The 24294-nt window shown below is 41.6% G+C and overlaps 1 protein-coding gene across 1 annotated transcript in view; it reads left to right on the top strand.

Annotated features, from left to right (window-relative positions):
- Positions 1–24294, top strand: part of glra1 (glycine receptor, alpha 1) — a gene marked incomplete at both ends in the record, with an annotated part of 77856 nt that overhangs the window by 8727 nt on the left and 44835 nt on the right. The window contains 2 exons of the mRNA XM_079745179.1: positions 8271–8395; positions 18411–18449. Coding sequence (XP_079601305.1) covers positions 8271–8395; positions 18411–18449 — 164 coding nt within the window. The remainder of the gene's footprint in view (positions 1–8270; positions 8396–18410; positions 18450–24294) is intronic.

Raw genomic sequence — 24294 nt, forward strand, 5'->3', positions numbered from 1 at the left:
GACTAGTCTGCCAGTTGGAAAAATGTTTTTAAATATCTCTCTTCCTCGCTGCCTCAGCCCGGTCGCGGGGGAGCCGTGTGGGTGCCTGTGTGTGTGGGGGGAGGCTGAAGGGGAGGGCTAATAGGAGCGGTGGTCTTCCATTAATCAGGAACAATGTAAGCAAATGCCTGCTTTGATCTTTGATCAGGGCGACTGGAGACGTGGAGCCCGTGGGCGGGGGGTCAGCATTAGATAGACCAGGCCCCACAGTAGAGGCTGTTTGACGTGGATGCATGACGGTGGAAGAGGAGGTGGGATGTGGAGGAGTGTGAGTTAATGCTACGTGCTGATTAGCGTTCTGTAAGCTTTTGCATTGATGACTAAGTGAGAGTGGGATAGTGCTGTGTCAGAGGAACATAGCTCTTATTATTGCCAGCAGGAGAAACATTAGAAGTAAAATGGAAATGCACCTCTATGGGGGTTGGCTGTTTATTCTTAGACGAATGAAAAATATCAGGCATTTCTTAATTAGTGAACATACTTTAATTGAGGCTATTAAAACCGATCAGGATCTTAATAATATGTCATACACTAGCACTATCAAATGTTGTAGACTTTGGTTTCTGAATCAAAATAGAAATCTCTATGTTTTAATTGTTTAAATTATGCATTGAGGCGTTTTATGGGGAATTAAAAGTATCACTGTAAGGTCACCCTAACCCATCCATCCATCCATCAATGAATTCATTCATCCATTCATCTAGTCAACCCTGTATCATCCATATACAAGCATCATGCATCCAATTTGTACATTGTTTTTCCTATTCGTATTTAGTGTTACAACCTGCACGCAGTAACACACACACACACACACAAACACACGCGCACGCACGCACACACGCACGCACACAAACACACACACACACACACACGCATACACACGCACACACACACGCACGCACACACACACATGCATACACACGCACACACACACACACACACACACACACACACACACACACGCACACACACACACACACACAAACACACGCACACCAATGCTGACTGGTTTTAATACTAGTGTGTATAATCTAGTGTGACCATGTGACCACAGTGTTTTAACGGCACCTCAGGTCATGTGATAGCAGGCTAGTGTAATATTATGGGATGGATGTGTGTAGGAGAGCTATGATGAGTTGGGAATTATTCTCCTTCACTCATACCCTCTGACTCATCCACTAGTTTTTACGTAAAAAAAAAGTATATAATTCATGCGTGGGGTTAACCCACGCATTAGGCAAGCAGAGTTTTCCATGAATTCCGTCCCTTTGGTGTGGATCTGGAGAAGCTCAGAGCTTCCCTGGAGGGAGGTTTTCTCCGGTTCCTCTACCGTGTATTTGTTAATTTCCTCCAAGACACCACGTCTCTCCCCGACCACGCTCCACTCATCTCAACACAAGCCCCTTAGCTTCCCAGGTTACTGCACATCTCCCAAAACCCAAGGGGAAATCGTCAGGAATACAAGTTTTTAATTTTTTCCAGGAAAACGTCTATTGCGCCAACTCGTCAGCGCGTGTGTTGTTGGCAGCAGTCCTCCGAGGGGCTGGCAGTCTTTGTGTGGACTACACACTGGTTTAATCTTAATCTGTGACTAATCTCACTTTATTGTCCCCTCATTCTCCGCCGGCTGTTTATTCGACACTTGATTCAAACCCGTTTTGCACGGCCTTTGATCGCATCACGCCGCCGCGTTTCCTAAACACCTCAGATCTGTTTAGCTTAGCTTCCAATGCGGCTGTTGTCACTAATAGGATTATTTGTGCGGGATTCCTGAGTTTCATGTCGAGTTCATCTGCCATCTGGCTAATTTTGCATCCCGATACATGATGTTGGATGAGGCTCGGTAAACCCTCACAAAGCACGTTGTCTCAGTACTGACCTGATGTCTCAGTATTGACAATATTTGATATGTATTGAAGACAATTGATCGGTATTGATGATACAAGTGCCAGCATGGCTGTATTTTGTTGTTTGGTCATCAGAACTTAATTACAAGGCCATCGACGTTTAGCTCGCGGAGAGACAGTGAGCGATTCGTTGTCAGGGGTAACCCATCATCAGGTTATCGCCGTGACCAAGGAGTTTGATCAGAAACAACCTTTAAATACATTCCATTTTAAGCATTCTGTCTCTTGTTTTATTCAGGGAGAGGTCCTAAATTAAAGCGTTTGTTATTATTGTGTGTGTGTGTGTGTGTGTGTGTGTGTGTGCGTGTGTGCGTGTGTGTGTGTGTGTGTGTGTGTTTGTGTGTGTGTGTGTGTGCGTCTGTGTGTACGTCTGCATGTAAAAGTGTAAGCCTGTGTGTGCAATAATTCTATTCCTGCTAGTTCCTTACTCACCAACTCCACTGAGTAAATAAAGCTGTACTTAACCTCTATCGAGGAATCCAATCTTCACTGACTTGAACCTCTACATACTTGTTTAGCTAATATGCAATACTATGAACAATGTCGTACTATGAACACTGGCAGAAACGCCATAACTGGCAACTTGCTGGTTATACAGAGAGAGAGAGAGAGAGAGAGAGAGAGAGAGAGAGAGAGAGAGAGAGAGAGAGAGAGAGAGACTGCAGAGCTGGACCACCGACCCTAAACCTCTGGTAGTAGCTTTGAGCATGTATGCAGACGGCAGCCAGAGCTTATCTACCACTCCTGCTCCCTCTCTCCTCCCCTCCCTCTCTCTCTCCTCTTCATCTTTCTCTTCCTGTCCTCCTTCTCCTACTGTGATCTCCTGCTCCTCATACCTTCTATTTCCATCTCTTCCTCTCTCTCCCCACCCTCTTCATCTTTCTCTACTATACATCCGCCTGCCCCTCGCTCCCTTCCCTCTCATCCTGCCAACTCTTCCCCCCTCTCCTTTTCTTCCTCACCCTCATGTCAACCTGTGCTTTCCTTTGCTCTCCTTCCTTCCCATAGTCTCGACGCTGTATAGAGTCACATGCACACACCTCTGTGTGTGTGTGTGTGTATCTGTGTCTTTCAACTGTTGTCTAATCGTCTTACTGTGTATTGGGTCCTCGTATTCTTCTGTTTTGTCTATGTGTTTACATAAAGAAAATATGTTCAAGGATGTGTATGTGTGTGTGATGCATGGGCGTATGTGGGTGTGAATACGTAATCAGAGAACACTTATGAATCGCTAATAGAGCTATTTGTCATTGTCTGCTTCCTGCCTGACCATATTAGGATTGTTCTCTGGCACGGCGGTGTTTTACATCTCAAAGGTTGGAATCTCAGAGCAATCGACTGTGTCCTCTGTCATCTTCATTTATTGGAGATGAACGTGTGGCAGGGGAAAGCACTGCTCCTCAGCACCTAGGAAGAGTTACAATGATTTCGTCCAACTCTCGTCAAACTAGTAAGTAATACTTCTTAGTGTGAGTTATAGTCTGTGAGCAAAGTTAAGAAAATTAGAAACTTTTCAAGGTTAGACTAGGGCGATAATATTGTTTTGTATAAGCCTGCACTCATAAATCATGTATGCTGAGGCTGAATATTCACAGGCACAGTGAGAAGGAAAACTAAACACACTGAAAGGTATTGTTCGATTTAATTATATAATTTGCCATTCATTCATTATTTTTAACGATAACCCCCAAATTATATATGAACCATTAACGGACAAAGGCAGGAGAAAAAAATGCAGAGGTCTTCTTCCTCAGTAAATCACGGTGACACCCGGTCGAAGTTTCTGCAGTCTGAAAAGTATAATTTTAGATTTCACCAAGGATCAGGAGTCATGTCGATAAAGTTTTGACTTTTTTTTCCTGGAGGCGTTCTGAGTAATGATGCAGAAGAAGAGAGCGGACTGGAGCCAAGATGGATGAGTGCTAATGCAGGCCCATTATGATTCCTCAGTAGCAGCCTCCACAGTCATTCTTTAATGAAACTACGAGAGGCAGAGGACACTAATAGACTGAGCGGGCTCTGATTGTCGCTGGGCAGAGCACATCAGTTTTATGTACGACTGCAACAGTGTAAATAGCAACATGGAAATCGTTATAAATAGCTTGAAGCTCCTGGCTAATAGCTCATATGTCACTTGACAAACGATACATACACATTCATTTCTTAGTCATTGTGGTGCTATACAGGGTGAGGGGTGAGGGGTTAGGAAATAGACATAGCTTGGCTGATTGAAAGACTCTGGGTAAAAAAGCCAAAGGGCCCTATCTTGCATCTGGCGCAATTGACTTTCTCAGTGGCGCATGTGTCGTTGCTAGTTTGCAACTGGCGCAGAGCGTTCTTTTCCCTCCTGCGCCATGCTCCGGTAAATTAGGGAATGATCTTGCGCCTCAAGGGGCGGTTCGGCGAAAGTAGGAGGCGTGTTCTGGCGCAAACCTTCCCTGGTGCTATTTTGCAGTTTCAGAAATCACTTGCGCCACAAACCAGGAAATACCTGGTTTAAAGTCAGTGGCGCGTTGTTCAGATGCTATTTTAAGGGCGCATGCATAATGTTGCTTGTGCACCTCGCGCATACACTTTGCTTCTCTCATCTACCTAGCCACACATTATTGGTAAATTATTGGGGAAAGAACAGCTGATACAGCGGTAATAAGTTGTACTTTTAAATCAATGCATCTGCAAACACCGTACAGCAAACACATATATTCTTGACACAGACATCGTGTACATGCCCATAGCTTTTAGGATTGATGAGTATTTGATCGTGAGAAAACATTGTTTTACCGCGAGTGAGTGTTAAAAATAATGAATGAATGCGGGCGCGCGTGTGTGTATGTGTAAAATAATTAATGAATGCGGGCGCGCGTGTGTGCATCCATCTGTTTAAACACACGCAAACTAAACACGTAACGCATAATACAGTCCATGGCAATGTATATTAACGGGGGGACACATGCATATTAGGAACACAAGTTGATAACGATAATGCATACAATACTGATAAGAAACAATGTTTATAATGTATTGCATATATCATTAAATAGATCCACAGAGACCGCATGTCATATGTGTGTTAAGTTTTCTTTGCTGAAATTTATTTGTGGACTCAGTATTTTTGAAATTGTGGAAGAAAAACTTATTCTATGTGTGAATTAGGACATATTATTTGGCCATAAACTGAGCCATTTGAAGTTTGAAATTCATGTGCATCTGTCTCATCGGAGACTGCAGACGCGCTGTCCAAATATCAACTCGCCAGATTAAAATGCACTCATGGCTCTTAAATGGGATGGGAGTTGGCACTCTCATTGGTTTATTGCACGTTACTCCCAAACCACACCTACGGGTAACTAGGCTACTTCAGACCAACCCTTTTTAGATTTGCGCCGGGCGCGAGAGTCATTTTTGCGCCGGTAAAATAGCGACATCGCCATAGAACCGCCCACAAAGCTACTTGCTCTTGGCGCTTCTCACTTGCGTTTCAGACCAATAAAATAGGTCCCAAAGTCTTCTGTGGGCAAACTTGGAGAAAGACGACCCAACCCCAGTGACATCGCTTTGGATTAAAGTGTCTGGCAAATCACGCAGTGGTTAATAGTGGTGATAAGTAAATAAGAGGAAGTAAATTGTAACTTGAACCGTGATCACTTGTTTACACTCTGGATTCACAGCGTACACTTACAAAGAGACGAAGATCAAATAGATCGTACCCCTGTCGACTATGCTGGGTCTGACCGACTTGGAGAGCACAATGGAATGAGTTAGGCGTAGCTAGTGTGACAACTGATGATCGCTCTATGTGAGGGAGGCAGGGCTCTGTGGGTTGCCATGACAACAGTAGAGGCGGCCTCACTTGGTAATATGCCTCATTTCTGCCAGGGTTAGGTTGTTGGTGATTGGCTTTGGAGAACCCAAGGTGAGATGCAAGTATGATCGATGGTCCTCATTTCATCTCTCTGTATGTGTGTTTGTGTGTATGTATGTATGTATGTATGTATGTTGTGTGTGTGTGTGTGTGTGTGTGTGTGTGTGTGTGTGTGTGTGTGTGTGTGTGTGTGTGTGTGTGTGTGTGTGTGTGTGTGTCAGTGTGGGCGAGTGTGAGTTTGTGTGTATGTATGTTTGTGTGTTTGTGTCTGTGTGTGTGTGTGTGTGTGTTTGTGTGTGTGTGGGCGAGTGTGTGTGTTTGTGTTTGTGCATGCTTGCATGCTTGCCTGCGTGTGTGTGTGTGTGTGTGTGTGTGGTGATTTTTGTGAGGGTGTGTCTGTGAGGGGTCATTTCTGAATGAAAGAATGAATATGCAATTAATTGCCCTAATGTTATAATCTTCTTAATTATCTCCGTATTCATATTTTAATTTTTTGTCTTCACTTGCATTGTTGTGTGGTCAAGTCAATAAAAATTCTGAGAGAGAGAGAGAGAGAGAGAGAGAGAGAGAGAGAGAGAGAGAGAGAGAGAGAGAGAGCATACGTGTGCATATGATTGTTACTGTATTGACATTTAAAACATTTGTGTTGTGCTTCTGAAATAATGAGGGGAGCAGGTAATGACTTTGATGGACCTGGACCTGGAACATGGTAAAATAGCCAAACATGCGAACACCTAGGAAATCAATAGTGCTGCTCACTAAACTACAGATTAACGATTCAAAGAATGGCTTTCAAAGAAAAGAGATACAATCAATACAGAGAACATGTGATGAACGTGGTGATTCTAATTCAAGGTTTCTTAAAAGTGTAAATACGTAGATAATCATAAATGTTACAAAACAACAGAGGTGTACAAATGCAATGGCCTAGAAAGAAACAATACAAAATGATGGGTAGCCGAGAGTAAAATTACATGCTGTTTCTACATGAAACTGACAAACAGCACATAAATAATGAAAGCATAGATTCAAGGATGTATATATAAATATGAATGAATAGATCCATACGTACGTACATAACGTGTACAAGGTCATGCGCAGCAACACCACTTGAAGGATTGTTTATCTTCGACTTATCTACTCCTGCATGAAGAGGACCTTTCATCTGGTGTCCCATAGATGTTATCTTCTCTGAAGTACCCCCATCCTCACACGGCCCTCCACCCTCTACACACACACACACACACACACCAGAGTGGATCCTAATCACACAGGGTTGTGTGTAAACTCATTACCAGTTCAGGTAAAGCTGACATCGCTCCCCTCTCTCTGAATTGTGTTAGTGCACAACTATTTCTGTGTATACAGAAAATGCCAGCCACAAACACTGGCAAATGGGCTTGCTCCATGGTTGAAGAGGGGAAGGAAGGCAATGACAAATGTGTTTATGGGACAGGGTGAAACAACGTTCTGGATATCGGTTACACAATTTGTTTCTTCCCAAGGAAAGTGGTGCATTAAGGTGGGATGAAGCGTGAGAGCGATGTGGATTATGGATCGTTCAGGTTTTGATTTGGGAGAGCAGGGTTTTTTAGACTATTGGGCCAAACCATGTTATTTATGTTATTATCCGGTTTGCACACTAAGACAAACAATATTCAGATCCAGAAGAAATGGGCTGACTTGACTCTGCAGTCGAAGGAGGATGCATTTTGCAACATTTAAGATACGGTTCTTAATATTTCGGCTGGATATCTGGCTACAGAAACAGCTCAAAGATGAAAGCACTTAATGAAAAACACTTCAGAATTCTGAATATTTTATTCAAGGATAACTTAGTCTTTAAACAACAGTGCGGTCTTGTGTCTCACGTGTCAAGTCTTTCTTGGTGGTAGGAAGAGGAGGGACTGTTCTGGGGCATTTATGTCCTGAATGACAGGTCTGTGAGGGGTGACTGACAGGTCTCTGTGCCGGGTGATTGACAGGTTGCTCTTCTCACGCACATCAGCTCTACCCAGGCTGCAGACATTTGCCAAAACTGAGATATTCTGGCTGCAATAACTGAGGATATGGCTGAGAGCAGAAGCCAAAACTCTGGGCGTCAACAGGGCCTTAAGAAAATAGGCTTTTTACCTGCTCTAAATACCTAAAAATATACACTCATCTCTCTCTCTCTCTTTCTCATCCTCTCTCTTTCTTTGTTTCTCTCTCACCTAGTTACATCTGAAATATGTCTCGCTCTTTCTCTCTCTAATGTTCCTCTCTCTCTTCCTCCCCCATCTGCCTCTCTCTCTCTCACTCTCTCTCTCTCTCTGTTTTGCTCTTTCCTGGATATCTCTGAAACATGTCTCTCTCTCTCCTTAATGTTTATCTTTATTATCTCCCCCCCCCCCCCCCTTCCTCTTTCTCCCTCCCTCTCTTTCTCTCCCTACCTCTCTCTCTCTCCCTCTCTCTCTCTGCAGCTTGGCCGCCTCTAAAGAGGCCGCGGCCAGGAAGGCTGCCACTCCAATGCCTCCCTCGGAGTTCCTGGACAAACTGATGGGGAAGGTGTCCGGGTACGACGCCCGCATCCGGCCCAACTTCAAAGGTATGATCCACGACCAACACACAGCAGGAGAACACCACATAGCGTGGCCATTGACATCATCTGTTGACTATGGACCATGTTTTTGTATCTGTCTTATCTGTATCGTTTATTTCATGGTAAAAAAGTTTTGATTGACTCAGGTCACACAAGAAACAAAAGACAGGTTTGCATCTGTAATTAAAAATAATTCAAAAAACAATCACAACAAAAATCATACAAATATTTATAAAATGTTGATACGAATGTTGAAATCAAATGTCTTTGCTCTCATAATGCAGGTCTTAACCCTCTGTGTTTATTTCGGTTTCACTCTGTTGACTTCTTTTGTTGGCCCTGTGCAGTGATGAACAAAGGTAATTGCTGCTCTCTCTTCAGCCATAAGGTAGAATGAGGCTGTTCTCTTTCAGGTGTTTCCTTTAGAGAACCCCCCCTCCCCTTATTTACATCCCTGTGCCTCCTTGACCCACCCCCTTGTTAAGCACAGAGGTGTACCATTAGATGTAGCAGTCGTTAGCTGCCTGTGATGCTAATCTATTTAGATAGATAGAGCACTCATGGTTCTAGCTCGGCTACATTCCGTGGTATCCTCAGAGTAACCCGACTGCTTGTTTGGGTGGTCAAGGTAACGTCTTCTCTCCGGGATGTCTGCTGCTTCTTATTGTTTTGACAATGATGATGCCAATGATGATGATAATGATGATGATTATGTAACACTGAGTTGACCTCTCCCTGAATGGAAGCCCCCTTTTTAAAGACGCATGTCAGAGGTTTCTGCTATTATTTATTATTTTTAATATATATTATTTAGTGTAATATATATATATTTACATATATATATATATATATATATATATATATATATATATATATATATATATATATATATACAGAACCAGAGCAACCCTCCATACCTATTACCTGATGTAAGCACTTTTTTAAATAGAAGGAAAATATTCCTTCAATCACATAAAACCACACACACACGTTCTGTAGAACTGTCCAAACTAATTAGTAATTGGCTCCACTTTCCAATATCAAATCATTCTAGCTATTAATGTCCTCCTCAATAAAGCAAAAAAATTGTAAGATGAAATAGAAACTCTCCAAATAGATTTCTTCATCATATTTTTAACACTTCTAATTATCGAATTACCTTTAGCTTCGGCTGGATCTCTGTGCTAATTGCATTCTTATTAGTAATCGATGAAGCCACATCCTATTTTCTCGCCCTCCACTGCCATACGGTTTGCATTTTATTTTATCCTCTATAATGCCACTCAGCTTTCACATGATTGCTATTGAGAAATTGCCTAAAATAATATATTTGATGTATTATTACTAAAAGGGACAATTAAACAAACAGAGTTGAATCAAGGTATCCCTATTTTTCCCTTTTTTATAAAACCGATAAAAAATCAACCATGTCTACACAACAAAAATACCTCCTTTCTATTTGCTTGTTTGCCAACCGACAAACATTAGGATGCCAGCATACCTTTCTTCTCAGCCACCAGCACAATTAGTTAAGGACAGGTGTTGTCAGGCAGAGACCTCTGGAGAAGGAATGGGAAATCGGCTTCAATCTTATCCTCTCCGTCTCTTTTCTTGTTTTTTTAAATCGTATTTCCTCTCAGGGGAGAACAATATAGTTCGCATTTTGTGGGCCTAGTGCCCTGGTGACCTTTTTCAGATAACTGTTTGAAATTGGAGGACGTGACAGTTATTGAGATCATATATTGATTATAACATGGCGGAAATTATTAAAAAGGTCAATAAATCAGCTTTCAACCAACACAAGATTATTCAAAGTTGTCTTCCCATGAATGCTAAAACAAGTGTGTCCTTAGCATAACAGCACTGACTTAAAATTCATATATTGCAAATATAATATAATAGGTGTCAGTCTACGATTTTCTAAACTACATTACATTCATTTTAATAATCGACTAAGCATATGGACTTATTTTAAAGTTTTGCTACATCTGTAATGAAAGCCGCTGTGAGATGCGCTCTGGAAGGTTTTCCATGGTTGTCGGTTTTATGGGAAAGCATAGCGGGAAATCCTTATACCTCTCATTCGCGCTGTCTTCTGTCACTTCTAAGCTGGCTCGTCTGTCACTGAAACCAATCGGCTTGAACAGCCCCGACCATTTACTCACATCCAGAGCAAAAAGGATGAAAAAAAATATATATTGCAAACGCAAACTAGCAGGTAAAAGCAAAATGGAGGGTTGCATTAGTAGGAGAAAAGAGAAAATACTGATAAAACAAAATGTTATACTGAACCACACATCATCTCAAGGGGTTATCTTTCAAACCCTATCATATAAAAATAGAAAAGTGCAAAATCTTTTATTTGCCATTTATTTATTTTGAAAATGTTGGAATGGAATGCTTGGGTTGATGTTTTCAAGAATATGGAATTCCAGAACTGTGGAATTTCTGCACTCTTTGGAATGCCGGCATGTTAGCAAACTTAAGGCGAACGAACTGCTGAAGCTTGGGCAAATGCGGAATGTTGAAAGTATAATGAGGCAAAACTGCAAAACTGGAGCTGGTTTACATAAAACAAATACCACTACTACCACTACTCCCTTTCTCCTAACCTCTTCCTCTCTCCTCCCTTTCCTCTGTGCACCAAAGTAGCACCAGCCTAGCTAATTTGGTGCTGCATCTAAAGCTGAGGGTGATGGGAGGGGGAGGGGTTGGGGGGAGGGTGAGTGTGTTAGGCAGGGGGTTTAAAGTGCCGGGTTTGGGGTTTGCCTGAAGCTACCAATGTGCCTTTATCAGAGGAAATTACACAGATCATAACCGTGGGGCCGCCTCGGCTTCCGATTGATTTAGCAGGTTCCCTTGGTGGACAGCGGGAGGAGAGCGAGTACTCCAGACACTTCCAGGACATGCCAAATGTCCATGCCAATCCATGACTTCATTCGCTCTCTTCCTCTCTTTGTTGCCTCTTATAGTAGCTTATTTTTGTATCTCTTTGTTGCGCTCTCTTCATCACCTCTCTTCAATCCCTTCTCACTCCCTTCTGGATAATTTTTGCGTTTGCTTTTGTCAGGACAGACGTTTGTCTTAAAATGGCAACTCGTCGCCTGCAATGTTAACCGTTGGGGTTGATGTAGTAGTTCCAACTCTCTTCTGCTTTTTGTAACTTGCAAATATCCCATCGGTATTCTTAACTTGCTTTTGTGGTTAGCTTTCAATGATCGATACGTATAAATTTAAATATTAATCATCTCTAACCTTCAAAAGGAAATCCACTCCTTCCCATCCCTTCTTTTTGTTCCCTATTTTTTCTCCTGTTGTTTTCAATATAGGCATATTTGCTTTCGTTCAGTTATCAAATATTTATTTATATTTTACCTTATTTTCTCGCTCCTTTATCTCTAGCCTAGTTTTTTTTACTCTGTTTTATATTGCTCTCGAGATTGTGTTTATTTTCAATATTGAAGGAAATAAAAGACAGACGTACAGGTATACATGCAGGCAGACCGGCAAGCAGACAGGAAGACAAGTGGATATGCAGACAAACAGACAGATATAAAGGCAGTAGTCGAGTCGTGTAGACATAGTCGAGCCAGATCTTCTACAGGAGGATACATCTTCTACTGTGTTTTAGATATCCAACGGCCATGATGTACAAAACTGTTTAATATAGACATGCAAAAACAATTGTGTGTGCATGCATGCATGTGTGTTTGATAGATGGCAGTATAGCAGCTGTGTCTCTCCTCCATAACCTTGTCTCTGCTCATCACTCAGGCTACAAGTGCAGCTTTACAGTGAGCTCCCACTGGGGAACTCGAAACATGCTACTAGCTAGACAACTACACGCTAAACATATACTGGCTAAATAGAAGATACCAGTTCGACGGCATCTAGCTAGATAAATATTAGCAACAGAGGTACCTATAGTACTACAGCTTATAAACAGATATCTGATAGAGATAAATATTAGCAAGATGGCTACTAGCTAAACAGCTTCTAGATTAACTGATACAATCAGATGCTAGCTGAGTAAGCAACAGAGCTACTAGCCTATCTTATATCAAGTCAGCTTAATCTGTATATCACAGGCGCTATGACAAACCGTTTGGATGGACATTCCAACATTAATTTTTGTCCTTAGCTAACCAAAACATGGTGTAAATGCAGTATCTAGATACACCCTGGCTATTTACTATTTTCTAAAATGAATTAGCGATCATGTCAAACTTTGAGTTATGGGTGTTTTTGTCCATACAAAGACCATATTTCCAGAGATTAAATTGCAATACAATATAGTACTCTATAATAATGTCAACACAGTGTTTCTGATTCTGTCTACACAACGCATTACGGCAATAGAGTGGGAGGCATTCCATCATCAAAGGTCGAACAAGAGAATGCACTCCAACAGCAACAAAGCAAATATTTACTTATTCTGATCCTAATCCATTTCGCAAACAATAATCACTTGTGTGTTTGCCTTTCTCGGTATTCATGAATTGAATTATATAAAGAACACTTTGATTCCTTACTACTTGGCAGTGATAGTATGTTATTCGGTAGACCCTACTCTATGCCACCAGTTATTCCCCCCAGTGGTATGCATACTTCATAGCAGTACCCTGAGCAGTTTCCAGGTGGTAAATGTAAAGATTTCGATTTTGATTTGTTTTACCTAGAAAAATAAAAATTTGTTAGTTTAATGTGTTGAGATTTTCTAGGTCAGATGTCAGAGATAAAAATACATCTCAGCTCCTAAGATTTCATCCAATATATATGTATAACATTATCTACAATAGAAATAATGCTACATTATCTAATATTTATATTATCTATTATTTGTACAAAACTACATTAGGCCTACATTAACTAAAATATTGCAGCAGAAAGAGTGGGCCTACATTACTAGACTAGTACGTATTGCAGCCAAGCAGAGTCCCTTGGAGTCTCCTTCCAGTCGGGTCGGGACTGAACTTTGCTTATTAGCTGTGAGAGCCTGACGCTGGTTTTCTCCTAGATCAGCACTTGTTTAATGGCTACTTAATGGAATTAATGAGCATAAGTTAATGAGTAGGGACCGCAACAACAGCCATGGGGAGAAGGATAGGAGTGAGAGAGAGGATGAGAAAGAGCGGGAGAAAGAGAGGAGGAAAAGACTGGACAAGGGGAAGGAAGGACAGATGGAAACATGTTGTGTTTAGAAAGTGAAAATACTGGATAAAAAGAAAGTAGGGTACCATTGTATTGTAGAAACTGAGTCCATGGACCAATTGAACATTTTTATGACAGTGGTGCACACAAGGGCATGATATTTGAGGTTTGTTTCAACTTACAAAAATGTGAGTCAGTACATTAAATGATTAATGTTGCAGTTTTTATTTTCAGATATTGCAAGACAGATACATTTCCGCTTACTTTCAGTTAGCAGTGAGCAACAGTATCTGTAGTCACGTTTCCATCTAAAAGGTGAAGCGAATCTTTAGAAAGTTTGCAAAAAATAAATTTGAATTAGGTGCGTTTCCATCAAGTGGTTGGAGAAAAAAACTACACAAATTCCATGATTTGTCGTATCCTTTTGATAACATCCTCTCTTAGGTCCTGATATGTAGTTGAATTGCGTTGTTTTCCATCTAAAATAGCTGTAATATTTTTTTCTTCGATGAGAGCAAGGAAAAGTTTTACCTCTACAGCGGTCCACACGTATCTATTATTCACATTGGCCATCTGTTCCATGGACGTATTTAAAAGATACATTGTACATATTTATAATTCGAAATTCTTCGCAGCCTTTATACCATAGATACTCTAGGGTCTATAGCATATAACCACGTTGTCTGATTACAGTTTAATGCATTTTCCACAATGTACCAGCTCTCGTTTTGAAGGCTGAAAAGACAATTTGACTGGAACTACTTAGTAGGTGTCCATACATCAGGGATTAATGGACACGGTATGATTTAAGGATATGCAAACATAGACATCCTATATCATATATATATATATATATATATATATATATATATGATATAGGATGTCTTATATCATATATATATATATATATATATATATATATATATATATATATATATATATATATATATATATATATATATATATATATATGATATAGGATGTCTTTGTATACAAACGCTTAAAAATATATCTATATATTGATGCTACAAGTTGATGTTGGCAGGGTTGCTATGGCCGGTCGTTATGCGGAAATCGGAAGGACGTTGTCAGTCCTGTGTGTTCAATGTTCGCTAAGTCACAGCTGTTTCGAAAAGTGTGTTTCCATCTCCCATTTTGCGCATTTGCTCTCTTTCGCATTCCTCAAAAACCAGCTCAAGCGAGCGGATAAATTTTTTTGCGAATTAGAGGATTTTTATGCAAATTTTGGTGTTTCCATCACCGTTTACTGATTCGATACTTCAAAATTCGCATAAAATCAGGCGGATGGAAACGCAGCTAGTATCTTCATAATTTTTTAATATTTAAATTCAATGCATGCATCAAAATGTACGCCATTCACGGTCATGCTTGCAGTGGTCTTAGTATCTCAGCACGTTGTCTGATGGATCAGATACAGATTCCAGTTAGAAATCAAGCTAATATGCTTTCTAGAACTAACAACAACCAAATATTGTAAAGTTACTAATAGACAGATTAATTTTAAATAGTAAAAAAACATCTCACAGTACGCCAGGGGGTAAAGCCACTCTGGAGTATTTAGTGGGGACTATTCTGCACTAAGTATGGAATTTTAACGCTGCCACAGAGGTGACTCGTCCCCAGAGTTATGACAGGAATATCGATCGCACGTCACGTCTGGCCAAGAGAGAGACAGCAAGGGCACAAGAGAGAGGAATATTGAAAAGGAGAGAGAGACAGAGAGAGGGACTCAAAGAGAGAGAGAGAGAGAGAGAGAGAGGGAGAGAGAGAGAATGGAGGGGAATATATGGCCATGCCAGGATGCCCCAGACGGAAGGAGAGGAAGATGAATCGTCTGAGTCTCCAGCAGACACATAAGGAGAACCAAAGGTATACGCTGTGATGTCACGAACTAGAGATGCCAAGTTGTATACATACCTGGAGAGAGAGAGAAAGAGCGAGAAAGGGAAAGAGAGAGACTGAGAGCGAGAGGCTCTATGTTAGGCTCTATGTTATACATAATGGAAGAGCTTCAGAGGGATGTTGCTTCATACTGGAAGAGAGAGAGATTGAGAAAGAGATAGGACTTTATACATACCCAACTGGAAGTGAAAGAGAGAGAGATATCATGTCTCATATATTTGAAGAGAGAGATGGAGTTATTTTCTCATAGTTATTTCATGTATCAAAGTCAAATCGTTGAAAGTTCTGAATGTGTTGTTTGGCACACATTCCCCTCTCTAAACCTGTCTTTGTGTCTGTGTGATTTTAACAATAGTCAAAGAAAGGAAGTGATTGCTCAGGGCGCTGTAGGACTAGGTGGGGAGAGGGCCGAAGATTTGTTCTTTCTCACTTTAACTTCCTCACTTTAAGTCTCTCCATCTCCCTCAATCTCTCTCCTTTTCTATCGCTTTCCATCTCGCGGGCTCTTCTTTGTTTCTTCTCTCTTCCTTCAGCGTATTCAGTTCTCTCTCCCTCACTGCTTCCAGTCTTGCTCCCTCTCTCTCTCTCTCTTTGTCTCCCTCAATGCCTCTTACTCAATCTCTCTCTCTCCCACTCACTATCCCCTCCTCTCTCTATATGAGGCACTATGTCTATCTTCCCTCCTCTCTCTCTCTCTCTCTCTCTCTCTCTCTCTCTCTCTCTCTCTCTCTCTCTCTCTCTCTCTCTCTCTCTCTCTCTCTCTCTCTCTCTCTCTCTCTCTCTCTCTCTCTCTCTCTTGCCTGCTCTTCCATTGCTGTTCCCCTCCTCTGTCTATATGACTCTCTCTCTTGGTCTGTGGGGTCAACCAAGCAGCTCTAATATGCCTGTGAGGAGATGGTGGCTTTAAAAAAGCTACTCACTCAGTCGGCTAAATCCCCATCACCGTCTGTAACCACCAGGAGGAGGAGGCGGGGGGGAGTTGAGGCCAGCGTATCTGTCTTGCAGGGCTGACAATGGGGGTCACTCGCCGCCCTCCAACACTCCAACACATTCATTAAGAAGCGAGACAGTCGCCCTGTCAAATCGCCTTCTCTGCTAACAGCATTAAACTCTCCAAAGAACCATCAGCAGGGTGATAAAGCCTAATCATAAATATGAAAGCCCTTTCTCCGCTAGGATTTAGGTTAAAATATTAAAACCATTTCCGTTATCAGATAAATAAAAAGTGTTTATATTATCATAGGACCATTTTGAAATTACCATGATTTTGCCGACCCTGCAAAGCCAAGGGATGTGGGTTCTGTTTAACACTAGGAATTAGCTCTCGTCGCTAGCTGTCCGATACAGGCGCTAATGGTGGTTTTAGTGCTAGGATCAGCAGGTGCTGTGGTGCCATGTGGAGCAGTAACCCCTAGCCTCAGGGTTAAACCCAGGCTTAAGCCTCACCAGAGAGCATGGTAAGAGAGAGAGGGGAGCAGAAATGGTCTATGTATTGGATGGGCAGATTACAGAGTGTAAGTCACCTGTCTACAAGAGTTCACGGTTACGCTGAATTCTTTTCATTTATCTCCCCGCACCTACCCCGTTTTCTTTCCTTTCGTTTTTATTCGTCTGACAATGACAGATTGTACTACGGCTCCCAGAGTTCTGTTCTCTGTAGTCCCCATCCTTCAAGATGGCGGATGTCAAGTAGGGGAAGGCAGGCGGATGCTAGGATTACACAGAATAATAGGGCTGACTCTAGACGTGGCACATCAATCATTACAGCTTGCGCTTCACATGAACACCCAAACAACAACGTTGTCTTTCTGATGTCAGAGGAGAGTTGGGGGTGGTGTTTTTAGATCGAAGGCGTTATTAAAAGGTAATTAAATATTCAGTGTGGTTGAAAATCAATCGTGGATCAATGGCTCGCAACATCCTGTAAAAGGCTATTTTCAACTTAGTGGCTTGACATCGATTTATATATGTTGATATAGTTGTCATCATCGATTTTGAAAATCTTCTAGGGGGTTTTAATTATCGTGGATTATGATAGATCAAAATGACCATTGGCGTTGAATGATGAGGAGTCCTACTGACTAAAATTATTATTAGCAATTATATGAAAAATAACGGTCTGGCCTTGGCTTCTGGCTTTTCCCTTGATTTGAGCTTTCATATGCTGAATATCAGCATTCCTCAACATGTAACTCACCCTCTCTGGCATGCATGTATATATATTGATATATATATCTATATATATAGATTGATATATCTGTATATATATCTGGCGCTCTCTGTAAGGAAGCAGTCACCGTCGGATACGGCAAACTGCCACCACCCAAACACCACAGAAACAAAAATGAAACAAAACAAAGAACAAAAATGAATATGTGTAATTTCCTCGAAGGCCGATCTGAGGCCTCGTTGAATCGAAGCCGACATGTAGTCTTTGCATTCTCCACCTCTCACCTGCCCCCCTCCCCTCTCTTACTCTCTCTGTTGCTCTCTCTCAATGGCGTATTGCATCTCCTGTAGTGCATTTTGCTGGCCTATACCTTCCGCTCCCTTTGACACAACTGCATTGCAACCCCTCCTCCTCCTCCTCCTCCTCCCCCTCCTCCTCCTCCTCCATCGCGGTGCATTGCCTCCCCCCTCTCCTGCCCGCTATAGAATGGCAGTAAGATGTTTTCTCCACAAAACTCTGCATCCCACCTCGCTGCTCTTGCCGTAAAAGATACACTCTCCCTTTCCTGCCCCCACTCACCCCCCCTGAGCGGCCACTAAGACCCCCCTGGGTGTCTGGCCGCGGTTGAACACAGTACCCACCCTCAGAGCCTTGCTGTCTTGTCTCCACCCCTGATATTTAAATTAAGTGGTTGTTTTCCCCAAGCGGGGAACAACGGCTCGTTGGATACATGTTGCTACAATGTTCTGTGTTTAATTGTCATCTCTCCTCTGTCAGACCCACAAGGCTCCAAAAATGAAGCTACTCACAAGAAAGGTACTTTTCTTTTCTGGTTTTAGTTCTTGCCTCTTCAGGTTTACTTTATTCTCTTTCCTCCTCTGATCGTTCTTTCGCTCTATCTTTCTTCCTTCCTTTTCTTTCTTTACTCATTTCTTTCCGGTTCTCTGTCTTTCTTTCTATCTTTCTGTCTTTCTTTCTTTTCGAGCTTTGAGTTCCTTTATTTTTTTCCCCCTAATATGAATTTAGTCACAAATAAAGGCAAGTTTCATTTTTCCATGTTTCTAATGTTGTGAGGAATATGAATGAATCATACCTATACAGTGCTGTTTGACAGTGTGTTTTTGTCCTGTGCTATGGCTCGAATTTCACTTCTCTACAGATCACTGAGAACATCTGGCGGCAGCAGCAATTAAGCAAAAAAACATCTTTGTCTTACATCAGCGATATTACTGGCTGTTCTTTATTATGTTAAATTTTGCCTCTTGACGCTATTCCTAAACACTTCATTAGTGGGTGGATTTGAGAAAATAAAACCCACCATTCTGTACGGGAAATAGACAAGCTTACCTTATTGGTAAACACAGTAGAGCATGTTCTCTTTGGCCTACACACTGTAGGTGTACTAAAGCCCTGGCTAGCTTCCTGTGAATACACACAATGTGAAAGGGAGGTTTTGCTTGTTAAGGTATATTTTAAATGATTCAAGCCTAATAGTATATCCGTTGGATGTTAGCCATACAAGCTATTTTTATTCTACTGCAGTTGGCTGTTTTTGGGCGACAAATCCTGTTGCCTAGAAAAAAAGGTATAACTGTGTATGGGTCAATCTACATTTTGCAGGTTAGCAAGTAATAGCTAATTTCAAGCTTAGGCTAAAGGCATAGTTAAGAGTTATCTTATCTTGCACTCTGTTTGTCTTATTAATCTAGCATGTGACTGTGGCCACACCTTCTCGCTTGTAACAAATGTGTAGTATAGATGGCCCCTTGAGATTAGTTGTGTAAAATAGTTACACTCGGTTGTGTGTCTTTGTGATCATGCTGCATGACCAATGTCCAATAGGCAATATTTGAATTACGATTCAATGTCAGTTGACAGTGAAAACGGCTATGGATTGGATATCAGGAAGTAAAGTACAGCACAGCGGCGTGTTGCTGTGCGTCGGTGCCATTGGTGTGTTTGTGTGAGAGTGAGTGTGTGTGTTTGTGGGGGGGGGGGGAGAATGTGTGTGTGTGTGTGTGTGTGTGTGGGTGTGTGTGTGTGTGTGTGCATACATGCATGGATTCACTGCATGCTGTAATTGGTAATGGTGTGCACAGTTAGGTGAACCGATATTGAGTTGTGGTCATTGAAGCTTTTCATAGCTTAAGTGTTGCTTAAAATATTTATAACAGCCTATCGCTTTGAGTAAAGTGGTTAGACGCTGTTTCAGATGCCCTATGTATCGCTTACTGTGTGTATATGTGTGTGTGTGTGTTTGCTAGCGTCTGTGTGTATGTGTGTCCGTGTGTGTGCGTGCAAGCGTGTGTAAGTTTGTGTGTGTTTGAGCATGTGCATACGTGTGCATACGCATGTGTGTGTGTGTGTTTATAGGTCAGTGGTTTTATATAGATGTGTATATAGAGATGTGTGTAAATCCTGTGGGTGTGTATGGATTTGTTCTGCCGTTGCTTGTTTTTTTTCTGCTGTGTGGGGAGAAGGGGAGAGGGGGGAATATGGGGGAGGGAAGCGAAGGAAGAGGGGGTTTGGAGAATGGACGAGAACAGATATGTGTATTAGAGGGAGGAAATATGGAAAGAGGAGAAGAGAGGACAGCAGATGTGAGGTGAGAGAAAAAGAGAATATAACAGAGAGGGGAGGGGAGGGATGGGAGAGAATAGGATAGGAACGAGGAAGAGTGAAGAGAGGGGAGAGGAAAGGAGAAGAGAGGGGAGGAGAGCAGAGGAATTGAGAGGAGAGCAGAGGAAGGGAAACAAGAGCAGAGGAGAGGAGAGGAAGGAAAGCACAGCAGTATAGAGGAAAGGAGAGGAGGGGAGGGGGTGAAGGATGGAAGCAGTGGAGATGAGAATAGAAGAGAGGAAAGGAGGAAAACAGATGAATGGAAATGAGAATAGAAGAGAGGAGAGGGGAGCAGCTGAGAACATCAGAGAGGAGTAGGTAGGAGATGAGAATATCACAGAGGAGAGGGGAGAAGATAAGAATATCGAGAGGAGAGGGGAGGACAAGAGAATATAAGATAGGAGGAGGGGAGAAGGGAGGTGATGAGTTCATGTTGTGCCTGTTCAGCAGAAGCCACCCGGTAGGTCAGATCCTGGGGCCCAGTGCGTTCTGATTAGAAAGACGACTCGTCTGCTATTATGGGATGTTCAGCACATATTACACACACCCCACCTTCCTGCACTCCGGCATTATGCAGATGAGTGCCAGGCCAAGGGATATTTATCTCACTGCAGCGGCTGAGCTCAGTCAGTCTGTCTCCCTGTCTGACAGGGTCCTTCTCCACAATATACCACACCTTCATAAAAGTGTATAGTATAGTATAGTATAGTACAGTGCAGTAAAGTATAATATAGTAGTACAGTACAGTAGAGTATAGTACAGTAAAGTATAGAATAACATAATAGTTTAGTATACTGTAGTGTAATATAATTAAGACCACCAAACTCTGACGTAGTCAGGTCTATGTGCAATTTCCACAGGCACAAAACTATTCCCTTAAAATACATCAAACGCTAACATTTTTGCTCACCTTATTGTGATATTTCATCTTAAAATGGCTTATTAACCAGTTACAAAGCATTTTACTGTTTTACTGTACAAGCTAGCATTATACTAATGCCAGCTATTCAAACAACATTTATACAAGGTAGCTTCAGGCCTACACGCAGCTATTTCTGGCAGTAAGTGTATGGTGTGTATGTGTGTGTGTTTGTGTGTGTGTGTGTGTGTGTGTCTCTCCCTGACAGGAGTGTCCCCTGGTAATCCACTGGTTCAGAGCTGTCGTTGTGTCGCTGCTTTAGAACTCATATCGATTTCACTCTTCACTCCAAGCTGTCATGTCCTTGCAGTGCTAATACACTAGCCTGCCTGCTAGCCTGTTCCATGCACCTTAATAGAAAATACTAGCCTATCCTCTATCTAGCACCCACAAGCCTCTCGTTAGGAAGCTATAGCCTAGCCTGCCCACCCACCACAATCGTACACACTAGGCTCTCCCTAACACAACATTGCCTTGCCTCTCATTGATGAACACTAGCCCAGCCACGTATTAATTCACCTAGCCTAGCTCCGACCAGTTAACACTATCACTCACCTAACATCCACCCCATTCACACACACTAGCCTTAGACTGATATTTAGGTCTATTCAAGCAATTCGACCTTCACTTCTCCAGGATTCTACCCAAAGCCACTTTAAGGATTGGATTTGTTTTTAAAAACGACCATTTTATTTGAAGGAAAGTCTTTCAACACTTTCTCATTGTGGATACAAGTAAAGAGAGGATATTTTTCCCTCTGTACTTCACATCCTTTTGTAAATTTCTGCTTGAGGTTTATATCGTCTTTATATTCTTGCTTTCAAGAAATAAGAAAGTGCCGGAGAGGTCTGGACATAATGAGAGAGATATGTATTTTCCTCTGTCTCTCATTCTCTGTTCATCTTTCTCTCTACTTCTGTCTCCCTCTCTATCCCTCTCCATCTCTTTTTCTCCCTCTACTTTAGCTCTCTCCCTCTTCCTTCACTCAATCCTTTCCTCTTCCTCTTTCTCTCTCTCTTTATCTATTACAATGTCCCTTTCCTTTTCACTCTTTGTCTCCCTCTCCCTCTCTATCGCTCTTGTTCTATCCATCACACTCTTCCTTTCTCCAGGGGTTGACACTAACGGTTGCCCGCTTGCCCGGGGCAACTAAAAATAATAGTTGGGCAAGTTGAGATGATTTCTGGTTGCCCGAAAGGGCAAGTGCATTTTTTAGGGTTTGTTCATATAAAGGCTATTTATTTAAGAGTTTCTAAAAACTGCAGAACAACCATTTTTTTCAGATATATTTGCAATTGGTCTTCTCTTCTCTCGGACAGCGAGTTAACAGACACACATAGAACATAGCCCCGCCTCCAGTCACTCACTCGCAGTGCGGTCTCTGGCAGTGATTCGGCACTAGTCTCAATGCTCTGTGTGACGGTGTTAGCTAAGGTTATCCAACACAGCTAGCATCTCAGTGCAGCGCCGCCGCGACCAGTTTAGGTAGAGAAGGTAGACGGAGTGGTGATGGAGGAGTGCGGTTTGGAAGTACTTTAGATTAAAGCAGATTACCAAGGAAAAACTTTAAAAAGAATAATTTAAAGTCAAATGCAAGAACACGGTTTTGATTTTCATAACTGTGCACATGCACAGCAAAAGCAATCTTTTTCCCGAAATTGGACCTGCACAAACTATATATTATATGAAAGCTGAGCCTCCACTGATTCCGACAATCTAATCCATATCATTCTGGGACTAAAAATCGCAAATAACAATTTAAGAAGATACTTCCCATTTTCTTTTAACAACCAAAAATGAAATTTTACCTTTGTGAAATTTGTCCACAAAGTTGAATCTGACCTCATTAAACCACCACAAACAGATAATCCAGGGCCAAATTTTGCAACTAAACATGGTGTTTACAATAAATAAGGTAAAATTGCCTTCAATCAGAACACATGCTCTTCAGCGCAATTTAGTGGCTATATGTGTATTTGCCAATGTTTGGCTTGGTGTCATTCGATTATATTTGCCCTGAAATTTAAATAGAGGTGTCAAGTGTCAAAATGGTAAGATATCTACCTGTTTGTGTCTCATAGTACGACAGTGATACCAACTGATAATTGGTAACTGATAATTATTTCAGGTGGAAATATAATCTTCGACTTATGCCGTAAAGTAGTATCCACATTGAATAATTCACTTGCACAACAATCTTTCTATTGGCACCAAGATGTAATAATATAGCCCTAGCAGTATTTGAGATATACTCTATTTACGTTGGTTACGTTCTTTCCTGAAAAATACTTTTTTCCCCAGGTGTCGAAAATGGTATAGAATATCAATATTTTTCCAGGTATAGTATCGAAGTTAGAAAATCCAGTATCGTGACAACACTACTATAAACGCGATTGTGATTGTTTAGTTAGACTTCCAAGAAACGTGAAAGTTAAAAAATACATATCTTTGCTACTACCTTGGACATTTAGTTATTTACATTTGCATTAAATCCAGATGAAAGCAGGAGGTCTACATATAACGGGGCGATAGCTTTAATAGGATGCAACGATGGACCGAAATCACTTCACGGCACGATGTGACCATTTGGTAAATAAGTAAACGAAGAAGTTTGTTATTTTTTAAACACGTACATATGTGGAAGCTAACATTCAGCTTCAGTCTGAGCTAGGATGAGTTTTCTGAGTTCCCCAAAAAGAGGCCAGGTGCCTGGCAAAAATAGGCCCATTCACGATTCTGATTGTTATTTGGGCAAGTGAACATTACATTCGGGCAAGTCGAATATGACCTGTACATGCCCGATGGGCAAGTGCTTTTGAAACCTTAGTTTCAACCTGTTTCTCCCCTCTCTCTCTTTATATATATATATATATATATATATGTATGTGTGTGTGTGTGTGTGTGTGTGTGTGTGTGTGTGTGTGTGTGTGTGTTTTGTCTCTCTAATGCTTATCCCTCTCTCCCTCTTTCACTCTCTTTTTCTCTCTCCCTCTACTCCACTACTCTAAACGAATAGTGTATGTGTGTGCGTGTTACACCAATATATGCGGGCCGCCTGGGACAGACACACTTATTATAATCTCGCATATACACCAGTATACTCAAACACACACACACTCCTTT

Source organism: Pollachius pollachius, assembly GCF_949987615.1.
Source record: "Pollachius pollachius genome assembly, chromosome: 10".
Lineage (NCBI taxonomy): Eukaryota > Metazoa > Chordata > Actinopteri > Gadiformes > Gadidae > Pollachius > Pollachius pollachius.